The sequence below is a fragment of the Bubalus bubalis genome, chromosome 12, assembly GCF_019923935.1.
Source record: "Bubalus bubalis isolate 160015118507 breed Murrah chromosome 12, NDDB_SH_1, whole genome shotgun sequence".
In the NCBI taxonomy this organism is placed as follows: domain Eukaryota; kingdom Metazoa; phylum Chordata; class Mammalia; order Artiodactyla; family Bovidae; genus Bubalus; species Bubalus bubalis.
Genome location: NC_059168.1, coordinates 103,805,469 through 103,825,780, shown reverse-complemented (window position 1 = coordinate 103,825,780; position 20,312 = coordinate 103,805,469). Strand labels below are relative to the sequence as shown.

The 20,312-nt window shown below is 62.8% G+C and overlaps 1 protein-coding gene across 12 annotated transcripts; it reads left to right on the top strand.

Moving 5' to 3' along the window:
- The first annotated feature begins 83 nt into the window (after positions 1–83).
- On the top strand, positions 84–19,823 carry MYMK (myomaker, myoblast fusion factor). 12 transcript variants are annotated; one of them, XM_045162336.1, is made up of 10 exons: positions 84–1,030; positions 2,540–2,667; positions 2,797–4,308; positions 5,141–5,260; positions 5,461–6,359; positions 6,815–8,234; positions 11,812–11,926; positions 12,145–12,293; positions 14,739–14,855; positions 15,434–19,823. In XM_045162336.1, the coding sequence occupies exons 6-10, from the start codon at positions 8,100–8,102 to the stop codon at positions 15,581–15,583; spliced, it is 666 nt and encodes a 221-aa protein (XP_045018271.1). In that variant the 5' UTR covers positions 84–1,030; positions 2,540–2,667; positions 2,797–4,308; positions 5,141–5,260; positions 5,461–6,359; positions 6,815–8,099; the 3' UTR covers positions 15,584–19,823. The 12 variants fall into 12 exon arrangements, with proteins under 12 accessions (XP_045018271.1, XP_044782456.1, XP_044782455.1 ...); XM_044926521.2 differs by having other exon boundaries at positions 84–2,667; positions 2,795–2,863; positions 4,211–4,308; XM_044926520.2 differs by having other exon boundaries at positions 84–2,667; positions 2,795–2,863; positions 3,100–4,308.
- The last annotated feature ends 489 nt before the right edge of the window (positions 19,824–20,312 follow it).

The following is a 20,312-nucleotide window of genomic DNA, read 5'->3' as shown; positions in this document are numbered from 1 at the left end:
GGGTCACAGGGGAGTTCGGTGGGGAGGGTGGGGGAGCAGAACTGAGCCCCAGGCTCTGTCCGTTGGATGCCTGCCTCCCTGGGGGGGGCGGGGGGGGGCGGGGTGTGTGTGTGTGGTGGGGGAATGCCGTCTCTGCCCCTCCCCAGAATGGATCCTAGGTGTGTGAGACGGCCATCTGATGGCTGGCGCTTACAGATGGTGAGGCTGGGGTCGGGAGGGGACACCAGGCTCTGAGGTCACCCAGCCAGGCTTGGAGACGTTTCTCCTGAGCAGCGGAGGGACTGACCGAGACCCAGCGCAGGCCCCAGCCAAGGGTCCGGGGACGGGACAGGAGGGCCCGCGGCCCGCGGACCAGACAGCTAGCATGGCCGGAGCCAGCGGGGGGGAGGAGCGCAGAGCTTTACAGATGTTCACACCAGCTTGGCAGGGCACACGGCCTGGCTGGGCGCGCGCCAGCTGGGCAGCCCCTGGCAGGCCGGCGTGGGGCTCCAGCCTGCGTTCCTGCTGAGTCAGAGCGTGGAGCAGAGCACGGAGCCAGCAGCACGCACTCCGGCCGCACCCCCCTCCCTCCCCGGCACCCAGGGGGCACCCCAGACACTGCAAGTCACCCCGGAAGCAGGCCAGGCCCCCGCCCCACACACCAGGCCCTCCGGAGCCCAGCACACAGGGGCACCTCCACACACGGTGGGCGTGGAAGGGGGCGACCCCGGACACTGCAGCCATCCCAGGCCTCTGCGCTGCAGATGGCTCACAGTGGCGCCTGGAGAGCCCTCCCCCTCCTGCGTCCTCCCTGCCGGAAGGAACTGCGGCGAGCTCCTCCAGGCCGAGAACCATTCCACCCCTGGGGAAGCTCTGCCACCAACAGGAGCGGCGGGGGAGGAGAGCCAGCAACCGCGCCCGCTGCCCTGCCATCGTCCTGTCCCTCCTGCCTGAGTCCTTTCTGCCTGCTGAGAGCTAGGAGCTCCCAGTTTTACAGACGGAGAAACTGAGGCTCCGAGACCGCCCAGGGACGCCCAGGCTTGCACGTCTGGTAAGCAGCACAGCCCAGCCCCCTGGTGAGCACATCCCCACCACGGCAGGCTCTTGGATCGGGTTCATCCTCTCCAGACTCTGAGAAGGCAGGTCTTATCCATCTCTGGTTTTTTTCCCCTGGGGCCCCTGGGATGTTCGGTGGAACCCAGGCCCACACTGCCCCCTGTTGGCACACTGGATAGCAGACACGATGGGACCTGTCACACAGCACTGGTGAGCGTGCACACGCACACATGTGCACACGTGTGTGCACATCCATGCACACGTATGTGCACACACATACAGGGGCACACACTCACCGACCCCCTCACAGGCACCCTGCTGATCACTCTCGCACGCTGGGGCCTCTGCCTGCCCCACCCCGTCCCTCCAGCCAAGCACCAGGGCTCTGCGTCCCCAGTCAGAGTCCCCAGCTCTCCGGACATAGCTGGATTTGCGTCCAGCCAGAGCCAGAGTGACTAATGGTTTCCCGTGGGAGGGACCCTACAGCCAGCCGGCGCAAACGCCCCAGTGCCTTCTCTTAGCTCAGTGGGACGGCGCCTGGGAGGCAGGATGCCACCCCAGCTCTGGGACCTCCAGCAGGTGTGTGACCTGGGCTGGCCCCCCATCCATCCCCACTCCACCCTCAACCTCCAGGAGCTGGCCAGGGCTCCCCCTCCCAAAGGGACACCAGCCTTCCCCCAAACTCCAGACCCACAGGGAGCTATGACCACGGCTTGGTCTGCTGGTGGTCTGGGGGAAGGCCCGGGGCCCTAAAAACCCTAAGAATTGCAGGGGGTGTTTTGTGGTAAAGAATCAAGCACAGCCAGGAAGCACGGCCGAAGGCCTTGTCCTGTGCCCAGCGCAGAGCTGCCTTCGGTTCCGCAGAACTGGTCAGGCCGGGCTTCCTGGTCCTCACGTGCCCTCTGGGCCCACCTCATGGGGCTGCAGCCAGACCTGGATGGCAGATCCAGAGGATCTAAGTGTTGGCGACCAGAGCAGCAGCCCAGGCTCAGAAGAGGCCACGCCCGGGGTCCATACTCTGCCATCACCGTTGCTGAAGGTTTAATCGCCTCATCTTAGAATTTGTGCTCTGGGGGTGACATCGCATGGGGCGATGGAGCCTCTGCTGGGCGGCCGCCCACCCCCCGTACCTCTCAGGTCTGCCTCGTGCCCCCTGGGGAGCCAGGCTCAGGCGGAGTCTCTGGTGGAATCCCAAGCGCTCACGCCACGACCTCCCCGGGCCCAGCGGAGCGCAACGTTAAGAGGGAGAGGCCCTGGAAGAAAGAGGAAGCTTTGACCTGTTGGTGAATGAGGGGCTGCCCGTTTTGCACTGAGCCCCAGGTCACCCTCAGCTCACCCCAAGCTCACCCGGGGGCCCTTGGAATTGCTGTTTCCCAGCCCTGACGATGCCCAGGGCTCCCTGAGGTGTCACAGAAAGAAGTGGCTCGGAGCCCCCATCTTGGTTCCTGCCATCCTCTCCCTGGAGCCCTTGTTCACACCCATCTGGATGTTCCTGGCCCTCCAGATGATCTCCTGAGCACACCTCCTCCAGGAAGCCCACCAGGCAGCAGCCCAGCACTTTGATCAGGCTTCCCCACCCGTGGCTGGGACTCAGTGCATCCCTGGCACCTACCAGGGCCCAGCATACAGAAGGTGCTCAGCGCGTGGAAGGGCGGATTTGTCTGGCAGCCCCTGACGTTTGGGGTGAGGGGGAGGTGTCCCTACCACTCTCTGTGTAGCCCTGGCTTGAGATGCTCTGGACACCTGGGTTTTTTTTTAGAGATTTTTCACCAGACCTGGATTTCTGAAGAACTTGGAAACAAGAAAACATGCACATTTCTGTGGGAAGGTGAGGTGAAGCGTGGAACAAGGCGGAAGGAGAGGAGCCTGCTCAGGAAAGGGATGGGTCAGGGAGGAGGAGGGACACAGTGGGCCAGGGGTGACCGGCTTGGCGGTCCTGGTGGTTGGACAGTCACGCTGGGAGCTGGGCCCTGTCCTGTACAGCCAAGTGTCCAAAACCGAGCTCTGAAGGTGGGGGACCAGGGCCAGAGATCCTGCAAGGGGGTCCTCAACTCTGGCACCCAGAGGCCCGCCAACATGGCCTGGAGGACCCCCACCCTTCCCCGCCACGTCCTGCTGCCCACCCAGAGCCTGGAGCACCCTGGGCCACTTCTGACAGCGGAGCCCTTCTTCCCAACGGGGACTGGGCCACCAAGGGCCGCTGTGGCCAGTTTGGAAGTGGTGGGCCAGGACCGGAAGAGGACCAGGCCCCAGCAGAGGCCCCAGCGGCCGACCCCACCCCCAGAGCTCTCCGCCCAGCCCAAGGCAGGCCCAGCTTTCTCTGCTCTGGATCTTCCCGCTCCGGGAGGACCCTCCTCCACAGACCACCGCGGGTCAGCAGCGCACGTGTGTGTCAGTCGCTCAGTCGCGTCCGACTCTTCGCGACCCCACAGACTCTATTCCGCCAGGCTCCTCTGTCCATGGGGTTCTTCAGGCAAGAATACCGGAGTGGGTTGACATGCCCTCCTCCAGAGGGTCTGCCCCCACCCAGGGATCGAACCTGGGTCTCCCACCTTGCAGGCGGATTCTTTACCATCTGAGCCACCGGGGAAGCCCCGGGGAAGCCCCGGGGATCAGCGGGCTGGACCAGAGCTCTCCTCCTCCCTCCTTCCCAGCACTGACGTTTTCCGTTAGGCCAAGTCCTGACGTTCAACCGGGGGCCTCTATATGTAGGCCTCCTCGCTCTTAAAATCCACAAGAAAGACGCTCTCTTGTCCCCAGATCTGAGAGAAGGATGGGGCCCTGCGGGCCTGGCACGACTCGGGTGCGAGCTCGCCACTGCAGCTCCAGGGACAGCCCACCACCAGGCCAAGGGGCTGGGCGGGACCTGCGTCCTTGGGCTCCTGGATTACACAGCCCGCCCCGATGTGTAGGAGCCCCCCAGGAAGGCCAGGTGCCCAGAAGCTCCGTCCCATCTCAGCCTCACTCTCCCCTCTGCACAGAGAGGCGGACCCAGTGAGCACCCACAGGGGCGTGGGGGCAGGGGACGACAAGCCTGTGTCCCCGTCCCAGCCCTGCTCCCAGCCCCCAGGTCCCTTGGGCAGCTGTCTCCGTGCATGGGTGCTGAGGCCCACCTTTCAGAAGAGAATCCCCCTGTAATGACCCACATCGGCTCTTCGCTGCTTCTCACGAACAGACGTGCAGTGCTTCCTGGGCCAGCTGCTCCCAGAGCCCAGCGCACCTGCCCGTGATCACAGCGACCCCGTGGGACAGCGACGGGCGTCCCTTGTGTCGGTGAGGAGATTGAGGCTCCGGGCCAGAGGGCACAGCAAGGCTGTGGAGCAAGCAGGGCAGAGCCCTCGCCTGGCTCACCCGGCAGCTGTGCAGGAGCTGGGGGCAGCGTGACCGGCTCGCGTCCGGCCGTTAGCTGGGCACAGCGTGCCTGCTGCCACGGTGCCGGTTGTGGAGGTCTGGGCTGGCACTCCAGCCTGGGGGCCCCAACAAAGGGGTCAGGAGCATCAGTGCCCAGGGATGGGGCGGGGGGCGCCTCAGGGGATCCCTGCACCCAGAGCCAAGGCCTGCCGTGCTCACGGGTGACCGGAGCTCTAGGCTGGGGCTTCAAATCGTGGAGGACGCGACTGCAGCAGCTGACCCTGCTCTGCAGGCCCAGCTGGGCAGACAGGCAGCTGTCCGGGAGGCGGGGGCCGTGTGGCATTCCGGGCATTTCAGCACCTCTATAAAACCTGAGGGGAGGGGGGACGGGTTGGCTCCCCCTCCCCGCTCCCCAGGCTGTTGCTGCCCAGTCAAGCGGCCCACCCCACCCAGACCCTGCTGGGTCTCACTGGCACCATCTGCTGGGAAGAGGGGGCATGCTGCCTGCGGTAGGGGTTGGGGGCCTCGGCCAGGATCAATGCCAGCCTCCCCTCCTCTCTGAGCCTCAGTCTTCTCCTCTGTAAAATGGGGAGAGAGAGAGAGACGTCCAGCCACTGACACAGCCCAGAGGGACAAAATAGGAAGAGAGCTTGGCACACACCAGCGCTGAATGAATGTCTGTGTGCGTAAATGGTTTTCAAGATACACAGGGTGGCAGGGCTGAAAATGTGAGAGCTCCCCACCCCATCTCCAGGGCTCAGGCAGGACAGACAGCTACACCGTGAATTCGGAGGCAACCCCCAGGGGCGGGCACCCTGGCAGGAGGATCCAGGCGTGCTGCCTCTGGGGTCTGCGTTGACCCCAGCACCAGCAGGTGAGGGTGGGGTGGTGGGGGGCGTATCAGAGGCCAGCTGGCAGGCAGAGCCCCGGGCAGCGGGGGGGACGGGGTGCCAGCTCACGTCTCTGCTGGCTCCGAGCCTGCCCAGGCTGAGTGGGCTCCCAGCCCTGTGGCTCCAGGGCCAGTGCCACCCTCAAGCAACCAGCCTGCTCCTTCTGCTCTGCACCCCCTCCCAGCTCCCCAGGCGGATCGCTGCCCCGGCACCAGTGAGAACGGAGGGTCATTCCAGCCCTGTTCAGAGCAGGAGGCCTTCCCCCAGGCCAGCTGGTCTGTCTCCAGCCACCAGGTCTCGGCTGGGAGCACACGCAGGCTGCACCCCGACCTCTGTTCTGTGCTCCGCCCCTCTCCTCAGAGGCGGTGAGGGGGTGGTCTTCCGCCCCAGCCCCTTGCCCCAGCCTGGCCACCTGTCTCCCTTCTTCAGGGCGGGCCCCTCCTCAGCCCCCTTCCTCCTTAATCGCTACAACACATGTGCAACTCCCCTGCCCCCCAGCCCCTCCCCACTTCTCTTTTTCCCTTCCCCAAGCTCTCAGCCCTGGCCCTGGTTTACAGCTGCAAAAACACACACACACACACTCATGCACAAAACCAACTGTGGAATGTTTTCCCGCTTCCGAGTGAGGGGTTTGGCCCCACAGAGCTCTGTCCTCGCACCTGACATCCAATCCATGTCCACACCGTGCGGGTTCTGCTCCTCCTGGAAGCCGGGGCTGGGGGGCAGAGGTGGTGACCAGCTCGCCGGGAGTCACCTGCCTCTTACCCAGAGCTGCACGCACGCACGGCGGGCCTGGTTCTCCCATTTGGAGCAGCACGGGGCTCCTAGGTGCCAGGCTGAAGCGCGCTGCCGCCCACCTCCCCCAACTTTGATTCATTCCTTTCACAGAGTCATTCATCCAGCCAATGTCTGCTGACCACCCACCACGTGCCAGGCTCTGCCCAGGGCTTGGGCGGGGAGCTGGCCAACCAAGCCCCGGGCACACAACCCGAGCAGCTCCGCACAGAGGCGCGGATGCTCGGATGGGAGAGAGCAGCGTGCTGGGGCCCAGCGCAGAGCACTTGGGCTTACCTGTGCCGCGCGGTGAGCCTTCCCCACAGACTCAGAGGTCGAGGAAGGGTGCTCATTCCAGGAGGGCAGGGAGGCCAGGAGGAGGTTCTGGGCGCACAAGGGCGGCTGGGGGTGCTGAGGGGAGATGGCCCCGGGTTCTCCTGGAGACCTTGGACTTCACACTGAGGGTGTGGGTGCCTAGAAGAAGCCACTCGAGCAGAAAAAGATGAGACCACATGTCCCAGGTAGGACTTTTCATTGCAGGCAGCAGAAACGGGCTCCAGCCAGCGTACAACAAAACAGAGAGTTTTCTGGAAAGGTGTGAGGGAGTTCCCAGGTGGAAGGAAAGGTGGATCAAGTGCACCCCGAAGGCCAGGAACAAGCCGGCAGCCTCTCCTCGAGGCACCGACTGGCGAGTGTGGGCACCCCTCAGCCTCGCCCCTCCACCCACCTCCTGTTTTTCCCATTCTCCAAATTCCAATTCCCAGGAGAACAAAATCCAGAGTAGCCACCCAGCGACCACAGGAACAAGCCACATGACACACGTGGGCAACTCCCAGGGACATTTCGGGACTGTGAAAGAAAGCACCCGGCGTGCGTCCGTTTATACAGGCCGAGACAGGTGTCCACAGAAGCCAGAACAGAGGCTGCCCCTGCTGGGCACTCAAGGACCGCGCTGGAGTGAAGGGGGCACTAGAGCGTCACACGGCACTTGGCAAATCCCACCAGACTGCACGTTCTGAATCTGTGCACTTTGCTGCGGGTGACATCCTCACACCATGATGAAACACAAAACGTGCAACGAAAGCTGTCCTTTTGCTGACAACAAATAAATCAATCCAGCAGTCCTTCCAGGGAGAGTCAGCCTGGGTAACTCACACAGAGTTACCAGGGGTAACTTGGCCAGAGGATGGGGGCCCTCTGCCAGGCAGTTCCCCCCAGGCCTCTTCAAAAAGGGAAGAGTATCTCCTGAAGGCAGAGGAGCACTGAGAGGGCTGGTGGCGGCCTCGCCTCGGGGACCCTGATAGAGCACGGTCTGTGCGCTTCAGGCTTGGATCAATGTAATCAAACAGAAAGGAACATTAGTTTCATTCATTTAGTTACCAAGGAAACCTGTCTGGGGCGAGAGCAGGCGAGCAAGACCTGGACATGGGCTGGTAAAACGTGAGATTTCGCTACAAGGCCCTTGTAGTGATTGGTGGTGTGGTTTGGCCACTGAGCTGTGTCCAGTTCTTACAACCCCGTGGACTGTAGCCCGCCAGGTTCCTCTATCCGTGGGATTTCCCAGGCAAGAGTATTGGAGTGGGCTGCCATTTCCTTCTCCAGGGGAACCGGCTAACCCTTGGGTTCTCCCACCTCTTGCCCCCCTGTGGACATGTGACTCAATAAACAGCATCTGTTCTTTCTCATTCTGGGCTCCCCAGAGCCCTGGGGAGGGGCCAGGGTGGAAAGTGGCTGGATACTGAGGACTGTGCTCATGGGGGACTTTTCTCCAGAGCTGCTGCCTCAGAGAAGAGAAGTATGGTCTCCCTGAATCAACAACTCTGACCTATCCCCCAGAAAAACCAGAGACAAGTGCTGATCACATGGTACGTCAGCTGTTGGACCCTCCCCACGAGCTTCTCGACATGTGCGCTCCCATCCCTGCCTCCTTCAGGCCATTTAAGCTGCAGCTGCCACCGGGGCCCCCACTGGAAGGAGCAGTCCGTCTCCCTCTCTTCTCCCTGCCCTGGGGACCCCGGCAGCCGGCACCCCGCCCCTCCTCCCCAGCCCATGGGGACGCTCATGGCCAAACTGCTCCTGCCCACCATCAGCAGCCTGGCCTTCCTCCCCACGGTCAGCATCGCCGCCAAAAGGCGGTTCCACATGGAGGCCATGGTCTACCTCTTCACCACGTTCTTTCTGGCGGTAAGTCTTGGGGAGAGGACCCCCCCCCCCATCCACCCAGAGCACCTTCCCAGGGACAGAGGACAGGGGCTGCCTTTTTACCACTTTCCTGTGTTGGGTGATGAAGAAAAGTGATGGGGAGTGAAAGAAAGAGCCCAGGAGAGAGGGCTGGGGACCCCTTCGCCTCCCTGGACCCCAGCTTTCCCGTCTGGGCCAGGAAGGCCCTCCAGGGTTGGTGTGAGTGAGACCAAGCCCACAGGGGCCAGGGACAGTCGGTCCAGGCCCGGCCCCTCCAAGCTTCCCCTTCTCTTGTCACTGGCCGACCCCTCCAGGTGGCTCCGGGTCCGGCTCCCCACCCTGCCCCCTGGTACCCCGGGCCCCACAGGGGAGCTAGCAGGGCCCGGGGAGCGTGAGGAGCCAAGGAATCTGCCTCCAGGACGCTGCAGCTGGCCTCGGCTCGCGACGGCCTGCTCACGTGCGCGCGTCTCCCCTTCGTGGGGCCTGCGCTTCTCTCTGGGCCCTTCTCGCTCTATTTATGCTTCTGGCTGCTGGCTCTGGGCTCCCACTCCCTGCCCCCGCCCCCACCTCCCTGTGGGTCTCCCTCTGTTTCTCTTACTGACTCCCCCTGGGCCTGCTTCTCTTTGTTTCTCCGCCTGTGTCTGGCTCCCTCTTGATTTCTGGAGCTGTACGCCCATGGAACGGACTCTCTTTCTAAGTCTCTGGGTCTCTCCCTCCCTGGCCTCGTCCCCCTCAGCCTCCATGCGTCTCTCTGGCTCTATGGATCCATCCTGCTGGCTTCTGTCTAGCTGTCTGTCCACCTCCCTACCTATGTACTCTCTCTGTGATCCATCATCCATACAGATATGTGATCAGTCGCATCTCTACCTGCCTGCTCAGCCATCCACACAGCCACCGATCATCTCTCTATGCCTTACCCCGGTCCCGCCCCCTTACCCCCGTCCCGCCCCCTTACCCCCGTCCCTCTGAAGCTCCTTCCACCACCCTCCCCAGTGGACCCCCGCGAGTGGCCCCGCTCTGACTCCCCAGCATACTCCATCAGTCCCAGCCTTGACTGAAGCCCAGCTCCCTGGGGCAGCATGCTCGGGGGGAGAGGTGGCCTGCCCCTGCCCCAGGCAGCTCGCTTCCCCAGTAGCAGCCCCTCCCTGCTCGTTCGCAGCATCTTGTCAACAGCCACTTCCCTCCCCCTTCTCAGGACCCCGGCTTGGGTGAGGGCCAGGAGGTCTGTCCCACAGGTGGGAGACTGGGGCCAGGCAGGCAGGGGGCTTCTCTGCAGGGACGAGGGCCTGCAGCCGGGCAGAGGAGCCGAGGTCTCGTCCTCCAAGAGCCCACGATAGACCCGGCCCAGGAAACCTTGGTCACCGCCGGGCCCCCCCTTCCCTGCCAGGGTGAGCTGGCCCCACAGCTGCCTCCTAGGCCTGCTTCAGAGGCCAGCCCCACCTGCCCCGCCCGCCCCGCCCCACCAGAGGGACAGGGCCAGCTGCCTCCATGACAAATGTCCTCTGGCCACAAAGACTCGCTCAGCCCCTTTCTCTGGAGCCCCCGGAAGCACCATCACTTCCCTTTGAATTTTGTGTTGGTGTACAGCCGATACCATCTCCGCTTCTGCCTCCCACGTGGCATCTTCTGTGTCCTGACCAGAAGGTGTGACACGGCTGGACAACGCGCTATGTGCTCAGTCGCATGGAACTCCCCGGCCCACGCCACCCTGTGGGGCAGGGGCTCTGATCCCCACTTGACATAAGCCCCCGCCGTGGCCCCAGGGGCCATCAGCCACCCCTCCGAGCTCAAGGCCAGGACCTGAGGCCATGCGTTCCCTGCCAGGCCCCCAGCCCCAAGCCCCACCCCTACCCCACCAGTGACACATGGAGCCACGTCCTGGCAGACGCAGAGGCCAAGTGCCCGCTGCCACACCTTCCTGCTCCTTGGCACGTGGTCCCTCCCCGAAGCTGACCTGCCCCACCAGTCCCGCAGCAGTGAACCACGGGCCCGGGGGGCAGGTCCCTTCCTGGGCCAGCTCTCCTCCAAACCGCTCCAAACCCCGCCTCCTTGACTCTGCGTTCACAGGCAAGCCTTTGGCCGAGGGCAAGCCAGCTCTGCTGCGAGCTGAGGTCACGGCTGGGACAAGGCAGACGGGAGCGAGGGCACAGCCCGCATCCAGAATTTCACAGCGATGAGGTCTCCCACCCTACACAGTGACCCGTGCTATTACGGGTGCATTGAATACAAAAGAGATAGCGGACGATGGGCCTGGGTGGGGCTGGGGGAGAAAGGGACCCGTGTCACTCTCAGAGTCTGGCCCTGCCTGCCAGAGCCGTGCGGGGGAGCAAGCATTTTCCTTCCTCTACCCTGGAGGGGTGAGCACCTTGATCAGGCCCCACCTGAAGCTTCTTCTTTTTCCTGCGCCCAACAGTCATATCCATCACCTGGTTCCTCCCCTTCAACCTTTTCTTTCCCTGTGTCTCTTCAAAGGGCACGGCACCCAAAGCTCAGCATGGTCCTGTGGTTAGGTCTGACCGGACAGGCAGGAGCAGCACTCTCTCCTCCCCTGCTCTGGACACTATATCTCTGTTAATGCCGCCTCGATGCCCCACAGCTTCAGGTTGAGGACAGCTGCAACTAGTGGAGGCTCTAAGCTGCCCTCACCTTGGCTCGATGCACCAGGTGACCCAGGGCTCCCCCGACCCCACCCCACCCCCGACCGCAGCGCCCCTGGCGTCTCCAGACATGGACTGCTCTCCTGCACGCCTCTCCATCCTGCTGAGCCGGGTTAACCAAGAGTCCATTGTGCTGGTCCCCAAGCCTGTTTATGCCCTTGAGCTTGTCAAAATAATTACATCACGTAATTAAATATTGCTGAAAATGATGAAACGGGTACGCCAAAGGAGAGAGTTGTCCAGAAATAAGTGGACGGCTTTGAGAATACTGGCACTCTGCTTTCAAAGCCGATGTTGAGAGACGACCGTAGGAGTCAGGCCAGGGGCTGAGAGGAGGACGCCGAGTTCAGCGCCTGCACACGGGTGGGTGTGGGGTTGGGGGGGGGCATCTCTGCCATCGGCCCTCACTTCAGACAGAACCTGAGAGCCACCAGCCGGCCGTTCTCAAAATGGGTTCCCTTCTGGCAGCACCCTGGGACCAGCCCGGGAGCCTCTTAAGAAAGCAAGCCTCCAGCCTCCACCCTGACCATCTGACAGGCCAACTCGCAGGCCAGGTCTGCGCCTGCGTCTTCACCAGCCCCCCCAACCCCGCCCCCAGGGCTCCAGAGACTCGGTGGTCAGAGGGGTCACTTGTGAAAGAGGAGGTCCCCCACTCCGACCTGGGTAGAGCAGACTGGTACCCAAGGGAAAAGGCTCTGGCATCCGCTGAGCAGATGCTGAGGGAACGTGTAGATCATGTGGGAGTCCCCACCTCAGTGGGGCTTTGGGGGACCCTATGGGAGAGCGGTGCAGAGCGCCCCCGTTTTCAGATGGGGAGACAGAGGCCTGGGGCCGTTCAGCGGCCCGCCCAAGGTGCCGGCTCACAGGGCCTGGGGCCCCGGCGTCCTCGCCTGCCTGCTGACCCTCCGCCGTGGCTTCCGCAGCTCCACCACGCCTGCACTGGGCCCGGCCTGTCGCTGCTCTGCCTCCTGCGTCACGACATCCTGGAGTACTTCAGCGTCTACGGAACGGCCCTCAGCATGTGGGTCTCACTGATGGGTGAGTGGCCGCCGCCCGCAGCCCGGCCCTGCACGGGGGGGGTCAGGATGCCCCACTGCCCACCGTCCACCCAGACCGGCCGCTGACAGCCCACCCCTCTGCTCCCCTGTGAGAAACCACATGCAGGGCATCAATGCCTCGACTCCCGTCTTTCATAACCTTTTGAAACTGTGCGTCTAGAAAAGTCCCCTCACCTTACCCAGCTCTCTCCCCCTCAGCGCTGGCCGACTTCGATGAGCCCAAGCGGTCGACTTTCGTGATGTTTGGCGTCCTGACCATCGCCGTGCGGATCTACCACGACCGCTGGGGCTACGGGGTGTACTCTGGCCCCATCGGCTCGGCCATCCTCATCATTGCGGCCAAGTGGGTGCGTACGTGCGAGCCTCAACACTCGGGCCGCCTCCCCTGGCGGAGACTCTTCCCTCTCGGGGTCTCAACCCACCTCCCATCTCATGGGTCGGCAGGCTGGACACGGGGCCTCAGCTAACACGCAGGAAGGGACCGTCGGCTGCCCCCGCCTTGTGGACCCAGTTTGTATCATGTCTGGACTCACCAGCTCTGCATCTGACCCAAGTTACTTAATCTCTCTGCCTCATTTTCTGTATCTGTAAAACGGGTGTTACAGCTCAGTACCTGCTTCACAGGGGTCGGTCCAAAGATTAACTGAGATAATGAACCTTAAGGACTGGCACAGAGCCCGGCTTCTGGTATGCTCGACAGATAGGAGCTGCTATTATAGGCATTGTTATCACTATTATTATTGAAGAGAAAGGCTGGTTTAGAGATGCAATGTCAATTGGAAGTGGCCTGGGTTAATCTGGGAAGACTTCCTGGAGGGGGTGAGCCTTGAGCCTGGTTCCAATGAAAAGGGAGGCTGCAGTGTGAGGTCGACAGGAAGGCGGGACCACTCATGAGCGCGCAAGAGGCCTGAGCCAGTTTCCAACACCTATGGCCCTTCGCTGGGCACCCAGGGACCTAGCGCTCACAAGGCCTTTTACATACAGTCCCCAGGCCTCCCCCACCCCAAGGCCGTCCTGGCTGCAAGGGCCGAAACCCACTCAAACTAGTCCAAGTGAAAGAGGGATGCTTGGCAGAGTAGACCCAGGGTACTTCCTGGGCCACCAGGGCAGGGTTGAGGAACTGCACCTCGAGGGGACCATAACGCAGACCTGGGAAAGAGGTGGGGCTGGGCAGGAGGTGGGAAGCTGCCCACTGACCCACTGTGCAGTCTGGGGAGGGAAAATGAAGTCCTGGGGGTGAGCTTTCCAAACGCCGCCCTCCTCTCTGTGCCCAGAGTGTGGAGGATTTAGTCTGCCATCTGGTTAGTGAAGAAAGCAAGGCTGGGAGGTCAGCAACTTAACAAGAAGTCACGGCAGGACAAGCGAGGCCAGGCTGTGACTCCTCACATCTCGGGGAAGCCAAGCTGGCCCCACGCTGACCCAGGAGGCCCTCGGAGAGGCGAGGGGAGGAAGCGCGCTGGGGTCTGACTTGTCTGGACCAGAGGAAGGGCCGCGTTAATTAACATTCTGGAATGCGTAAACACAGCTCCCCTCACTGATAATTCATTCCCTCCCTGGCAGGAAGTGGGATAAAGGCTCCTTGTTCTGCCCTGAAGGGTTGTCCCTCCTACAGAATCTTGACCCGTCTGGCTCTGGGCTGGATTCTAATTAGCCGGGAGAGCGGTCCCTTGCCCGTGTCCCTGTGAAGCCCCACGGGAACCCAGGCTGCCTGCCTCCCTCCATCTGGGGCTCAAATTGTGTTTTCTAGACCATTGAATGTGGAGTTTATTTTGGCTTTTCCAGGGCAGTTGTTTCCTGGAATGAGGGTGCATTTTTCTCTGGGAGCCTCGTCCCTTCTTGAGCAACGGTCAGGGAGAGGAAGTGCAGAGAGATGGGTGACCAGGCTGGGGGAGGGGCCAGGCCGGGCGCCCCCTGGGGCAGGGGCCTCGAGTCCAAAGGTGCTGGGCGGGCCGAAGGAGGCCTCCTGGGTCCCCAGGCACCTGTGCCCAGAGTCACACTGTCTAGCTGTGCCCACACACCACCTGCGACTTTGCAGGTCCTGAGTCCTCACCAGTGGTGGAAAATTCCAGAAAACTGAACACCGGATATCGGTGCGGAATTTATTCAGTGGCAAAACCGGCCCTGACCCAGCAGGAAGCTACTCACAGTCTCTGTGTGAGCCACTGGAGGTGGGCTGTCCACCACCCGGAGCGTGTGCCGGCGGGGTCCCTTGCTGGAATCCGAAACGCCCGGCCGGCTGTAGCACTCACGGTTCGGGTTCTCGGGACGCAGACCTGAGTCTTCTTCATCTGTTTAGCAAATGTGAACCCACGTCTCTCATTCCTACTTGAGTCTTACTCTAGGCAGCCCAGCTGAGGCACGGCCGTCTCACGTGCTGGGCGGGTTTGTCTAAGAAATGCTACGATGAGTCGGTCCACTCTGAAAGTGGCTAGAGGTCTCGCAGGGTCGGCCACACGCTCCCCACGCTCTCCTGCGGTCAGGCTGGAGGGCGGGTCCCACACTGCCGACACCCCTTTGCTGGAGGACACCGCGCCACTGGTCTCCTCGGGTTGGACACTTGCAAGGGTTTCTCCAAGAGGCAGACGGGGCAGAGGGTCCTTCCGGGGTCAAGGGGCCGAGGGCAGCCCCAGTCCGCCCACCCAGGCAGGGTCTCCCGTGGGTCCTGCAGCTATGGAGCCCAATGTGCCTGGGCCCCTCCCCAAGCCCTCTTCCCCGCCCCCCCCGAGGGTGCCCGGGGTGCAAGTGCCCGCGGCTGGGGCCTGAGACTCTCCCTCTGGCCCCCGTCCCCGCAGCTGCAGCAGATGAAGGAGACGAGGCGCCTGTTTCCAGACAAGAGCGTGTACACCCACCAGATAGGCCCTGGCCTCTGCTTCGGGGCCCTGGCCCTCATGTTGCGCTTCTTCTTTGAGGTACTCTGGGAGGGGGTGGGGAAGGAGCCCCCCACGAAGGCCATGGTCAGCCCCAGCCTGCTTGGCCCGAGGCTGGGTGGGCACACCCCTCCAGGAGGCTCCAGCAGCAGCCAACTCTTGCTGACACGAGCACCCCATTCAATCGCAGCCTGGTCCTTCCCTGGCACCACCAGCACCTCCAGGGGCGGGGGGTACAGACAGCTTGCATTTGGTTGGTGCACAGCCCTGAAGGAGCCACACCTGGAGGAGGGGGGAAGAGGGAGAAGGGGGAAGGCATGGGGCGAGGAGCCCCATCCCACCGGCAAAGCCCCCGTGAGTCAGCACAGACCTGCGGTGGTCTAGGTGTGGAGGGCAAGACCACCACGGGCTGGACAGTGACAGGAAGCCTCTTGGAGGGGACACTTGGCCAGACTCCAAGGGACAAGCTGGATGGTTGGGGAGGGGCCCGCTGACCCCGGCAGGTGCCAGGTCTCACCAGGCCCGAAGCCAAGGGCCCAGGGCAGGCAGGAACGGGTGGAAGAAGACGGGCCTTGGGGTGGGGGCTGAGGCCGCAGACGGGTCCCGTTCCGTCCCCGCAGGACTGGGACTACACCTACGTCCACAGCTTCTACCACTGTGCCCTGGCCATGTCCTTCACCCTGCTGCTGCCCAAGGTCAACAAGAAGGCCGGAAGTGCAGGGCCCCCCGCCAAGCTGGACTGCTCCACCCTCTGCTGTGCCTGCATCTGACCGTGCATCCCAGCTCTGAGCCCCGCCCTGCCCTGTCCCCAGCCTGCCGAGAGCGCCCCGTCCTGCCTGACCTGAAGGAACATCCCTCCTCGGAGCCTGAGGCCTCTCCAGGGCTTTGGGAAGCACAGGCCGGGCGCTTCTTGAGAATCCACTTATTAGGTTTGTACTGGGTGCTAAGCACCACACTGGAGAGAAAAGAATTTTCTCCCTTCTCCTAGGCCAAGGTCCTGGCAGATGGGAGTATCTGCAGAGCCCCGGAGCCAGTGTCTGTCCACCCCTCACCCCGCCCAGTCCCAGCGACAAGGGGCCTGCCCGCCGCCCCCGGCCATGTGCTTCCCACGTCACCTGCCACCTGCTTTCTCTTGGCAACCAGTCTCCCCATTCCTGACCTGTGCCCTCAGGCTCAGCGCACCAGGGTCAGCCAGGCTCCTCTGTCCCTGGCCCAGGCCTGCCTGTCCCTTGCTGCCCTTCCTGCCAGGCCCCTGAATCAAACCATCTCCATGTCCTGTTCACCCTCATCATTTCGTCCAGTCCTCAAAGCAAGTCTAAATAGATGGCAAGTTCAAGGCCCAGAGGTACCCTACTTTGATGGAGAGAGAAGGTTGGAAAGTGATGTAGGGTTAAGATTATAGTATGGAAGTCACTCAGTCACGTCCGACCCCGCAACCCCATGGACTGTAGCCGGCCCGGCTCCTCTGTCCATGGGGTTCTTCGGGCCCAGAGCTCGAGACGGCAGCGCTGACCTCAGCCCACGGTCCCCGGGGCCTGGCACCACTCCAGGCACCTCGCTCTGGAGTGCCCTCAGGGCTTTCGAGATCCCACCCAGGTTGGGAAGGTGGGCCCGGGTCCGGAACCCCAAGCGAGACCGCCGGGCCTCCAGGCTGGCCCCACAGGGCAGGGCTCGCCCCCGTGTGCGGAGGTCAGCCCGCTCCCGTCCAGGGCCCGCTGGCACCACCCAGCAGTGGGGGCGGGAGCCGGCTGCCCAGACATCACCTCACAAAGCTGAGGCTCCCAGCTTCCCGAATGATCCAGGCATATCCGTCAGGCAGGAAGTTACCTACACCTGTCTGGGGCCTGTTTGTGTTTCCAGACGTGCAGCTACCCACGTCTGCGCCCACCACATGGGGCAGCCCCTGGCGCGTCCTCAAGTCACCCCGGCCACGCTTCAGGGGCCGGGAGAGAGCTGGCACCGAGGGCGGGGGACCAGGCGGACCCCACAGCCCGGCCCCCGTGTATCTGCAGGCCCCCTTGACTGTCCAGGGGTCCCGCATCCTGGGGGCCTGGACACCCGCAGCCCGGCCCCGGCCCCACCCATTTCTGTCTCCACAGTCCGCTAGCGACAAAGCGACCCGCCCGCACTCAGGGTCCTCGCCAAGCCTCGTGGGGCGAGAGCTAGCTCATCACAGCTCCAGGGCCATCAGCCAGACGCGTCCCCACAGGCGGGCACAGACACAGCGGGGCCCCGGCCCAGGGGCAGGCAGGTGACGCCTTGATCAGCCTCGGGCCTTGTTGTGGGGGTGTGAGCACACATGTGCACACACAGACACACACACACACCTGAAGAGACTTCAGGTGTGCCCCTCGGGTTCCGACTCCCAGTTCCACAGCGGGAGACTCACGGCTCAGCACCAGGTGGTAAGGACAGACTCTGGGGGCCGCGCGGGTGGAGGGGAGCCGGGTGGCATCGCTCCATAAATCTGCAAGGTGGCTGGCCTCTGCCCACCGCCTCCCGCCATCCCCCAACCATCCTCCCAACCCATCACCTCCCGCCCAGCCCCACCTCGGGCCCCCCAGAGAGCACGCCCCGGCTCCCAGCCCCGCGGCTGTGCAGTGCCTGGAAAGTTGGAGGCCCCAGCCTGCTCCCGAGCAGGGAGGAGGCAGGGGCCTGCCAGGCGCGTAGGGGCTGCACCCACAGGCTGCTCACTGTGGCTGCCCTGATTTATGAGGCCGTCTGGGAGCCTGGCCAAGTCTGTAAGTCATGGACAATTAGGAGGCGCGCTCCAGGCCTCAGCCCTGTCTGCCTCTCGGGCTCCAGGCCCGACTGCGCCCCTCCTGAGCACCGCTGGCCCCCATGGAGACCCCCTCGGAGGGTCCCAGGGGCGGGTCCTGAGCCCACTTTGCAGATGAGGACCCTGATGGCCGGGGAGGTAGCAGCTGGCCCTCATCCCTTGGGCACGGACCACTGATTTGGTGGCAGTGCCCAGGGTCTTGCCAGACATCCCAGAGGCGTCTTCTTCTAGCTTGAAGGAACACTTTGGCATCTTGTGAGGCGGAGGGGTCTACCCAAGGGTCAGAGGGGAGTGCCCAGGAAGGGGACCTAGAAGAGAGGCAGCCCCCTCAACACCCCAAGACTGATAAGGACCAAGTGCAATGGCCTTCAGGTTCCAGCACCTCCAATCACAGTGTCAGGGAGTCCTGGGGTCTTCAGGTCCCTGGAATCTGAGACTCAGGTCCCGGGTGCAGGGAGCGCCCCCACCCCAGGCCATCCCGGGCCACCCTGGGCTCCAGACAGGACTGCCCCTCCCGCCCAGCCCTGAGGCAGGGAGGACTGGGGTCCCCGAGTCCTGGAATATCCAACAGTGAGTGCCTGAAAATGTCCTCCGAGATGTCACTGGACGCCTCGAGTGGCGGCGTGCCACGGAACTCGCTTTAACAGTGGAGACGGTCACCCGGCCCGGGCAGCGTCCAACTGATGCACAGGCCCGTGAGCCTCTCAAACGTGCCTGGCAGAGCTGGCTCTTTAAATGTCAGCTGAGTCTAATTGATCTGAATGTCAATAGCCACATGGGTAGGGTTGCAGATAAAATACAGGATGCCTGGTTCTATTTGAATTTCAGATAACAGATAATTATCTTGCCTCGGTGTGTCTTAATTTGGAGCACGCTTGCAGGAGACCTACTTAAAAATGATTCTATTCCTCTGAAATTTAAATGTAACCCAATGTCCTGTGTTTTATCCAGCCCCCACGGCTAGCAGCTCCCCACAGGGTAAGGCATCTGCAGAAAACAAAAGGATGGGCATCTCCCTGGACACGTGGGTTTGGGCGCCCAGGGTTCAACCAGGCGACACAGGAAGGGAGGCTGCAGTGCCCGGCGCAGGCGAGGCGGGGCTGGGCGGGTACAGGCCCACACTGGCCTCTCGGGGCCTGGGCTCGGCTTCCAGACCCTGCAGAGTAGTCGATGCCCTGGCCGAGCACACGCGTGCCCCAGGCCCATGCACACAGCTCCCTCTCCCCAGCACACTCGGAGCCCCGTTGCGGGAGAAGGAGGGGGGCACGGCCCACACCTCCGGCGGCCCAAACGGAGAAGTATTATAAACATTCGCAACAACGTAGACAAAACAGTCTATTGTAGTGGGCCCCTCCGCCTCCCCCCAAGCTGGGGCGAGGTTGGCATGGAGTGGGGAGGGCTCGGGCCCCCGCCAGGGCGTCCTCTGTTTGCACAAGCGGAGGTGTTTTCGTCTGAGGGCAGTCTACACGCTGTGGCCTTTGTCGCGTCTGCTACTGAGATTTCCTGTCTCTGCTATTCTCTTCCCCAGCAAGACCATCTGAAACCCAAAACTTTTATTGCCCCTTTTAAAAAAGGGCTTTACGCCATCTCCTGCATCCCGGTCTGTTCCTCCTCCTCCTGCTCCGGGCTGCTGCAATTGTAGTTAGGGGAGGCCTGCTGGGTGCCGGTGCTGTGGCAGGAATTCGCCCTGCTCTCCACCGCAGGGTCTTGGCGGCAGGAGCTGCAGGGAGGAGGGCCAGGTATGTGGGCAGGACGATTCTGCAGAGTCGGCAGGAAGCCCCGGGGTATAAAACTCAGGCCTGCAGCTTAGCTGGTTAGCACGGCGGCGAGCTGAGAGCCGCGGTCCGCAGAGACACACGGCACATGCCCCCCGGGGACCTGGCCACCCTCCTCGCAGCTCTGTGCTCTTCCCATCCCTGCGTCCGCTTTTCCCACCACTGCGGGCGGCAGCCTCTCCCTGCCCAGCTCTCGGGCCCATGAGGGTGAATTAGGTCAGAGGCTGGCTGGACTGAAGAGGTCTCGGGAATAAAGGGAAGGAGGCAGGAGCAGGAGGCGGGAGGTGGGGGCTGGGGGTGTGGGGAGGCAGTCAGGATCCCCCCTGTAGTTTCCCCACTGCGTCCCCACGCAGGCTCGCCGAGTCCCCTGGGTCCTCTCCCCCTCAATTTGTCCATTTGTAGTAGCCCTCACTTCTCTGGGTTTTGCTGAGATTAAACGAGATCGTTGAATACAGAGCAGCGGCGAGCATCTCTTTAAACGTCATCGTTTAGTGGTCATCGTCACTTTCATCATCCGTGGTCCCGTCAAGCAAAGGAGTCTCTAGAATGTAAGTGAAGGATCCTGACCCTCGGGGGACGTCCACCCCCCACACACTCCCATTTGACAAGGAAACAAAATGCTCAAAACAAGCGTTTATTATGCATGAAGGGATTAAGCAAGGCAGGCTGCTCGGAAGAGGCAGGTTTGAGACCGAAACTAGAAAAGCAAGTGGATGGGACCACGTGGGCCTGCACACACCTGGCTCTCGGACCTCTCCGGTGATGGCTTCACAGTTCCGCACTCCGAGTCTAACCGTGTCCCTGAGCTCCTGCACCCTTCCTGAGAGCCGCGAGAAAACCACTGCTGACCCGAAGGAGAGACAGTGCCAACAGCTGAGAGGGGAGCGGTCCCTGCTCCCGTCGCTGGCGTGAGTGCCACGGAAATTGCCGAGACGCGTCCCGGGG

Coding starts and splice junctions, on each gene's coding strand:
- MYMK (XM_045162336.1), top strand. CDS start 8,100: ATGGGGACGCTCATGGCCAAACTGCTCCTGCCCACCATCAGCAGCCTG. Junction 8,235..11,811: donor TCACCACGTTCTTTCTGGCG/GTAAGTCTTGGG, acceptor TGGCTTCCGCAG/CTCCACCACGCCTGCACTGG. Junction 14,856..15,433: donor TGTTGCGCTTCTTCTTTGAG/GTACTCTGGGAG, acceptor CCGTCCCCGCAG/GACTGGGACTACACCTACGT.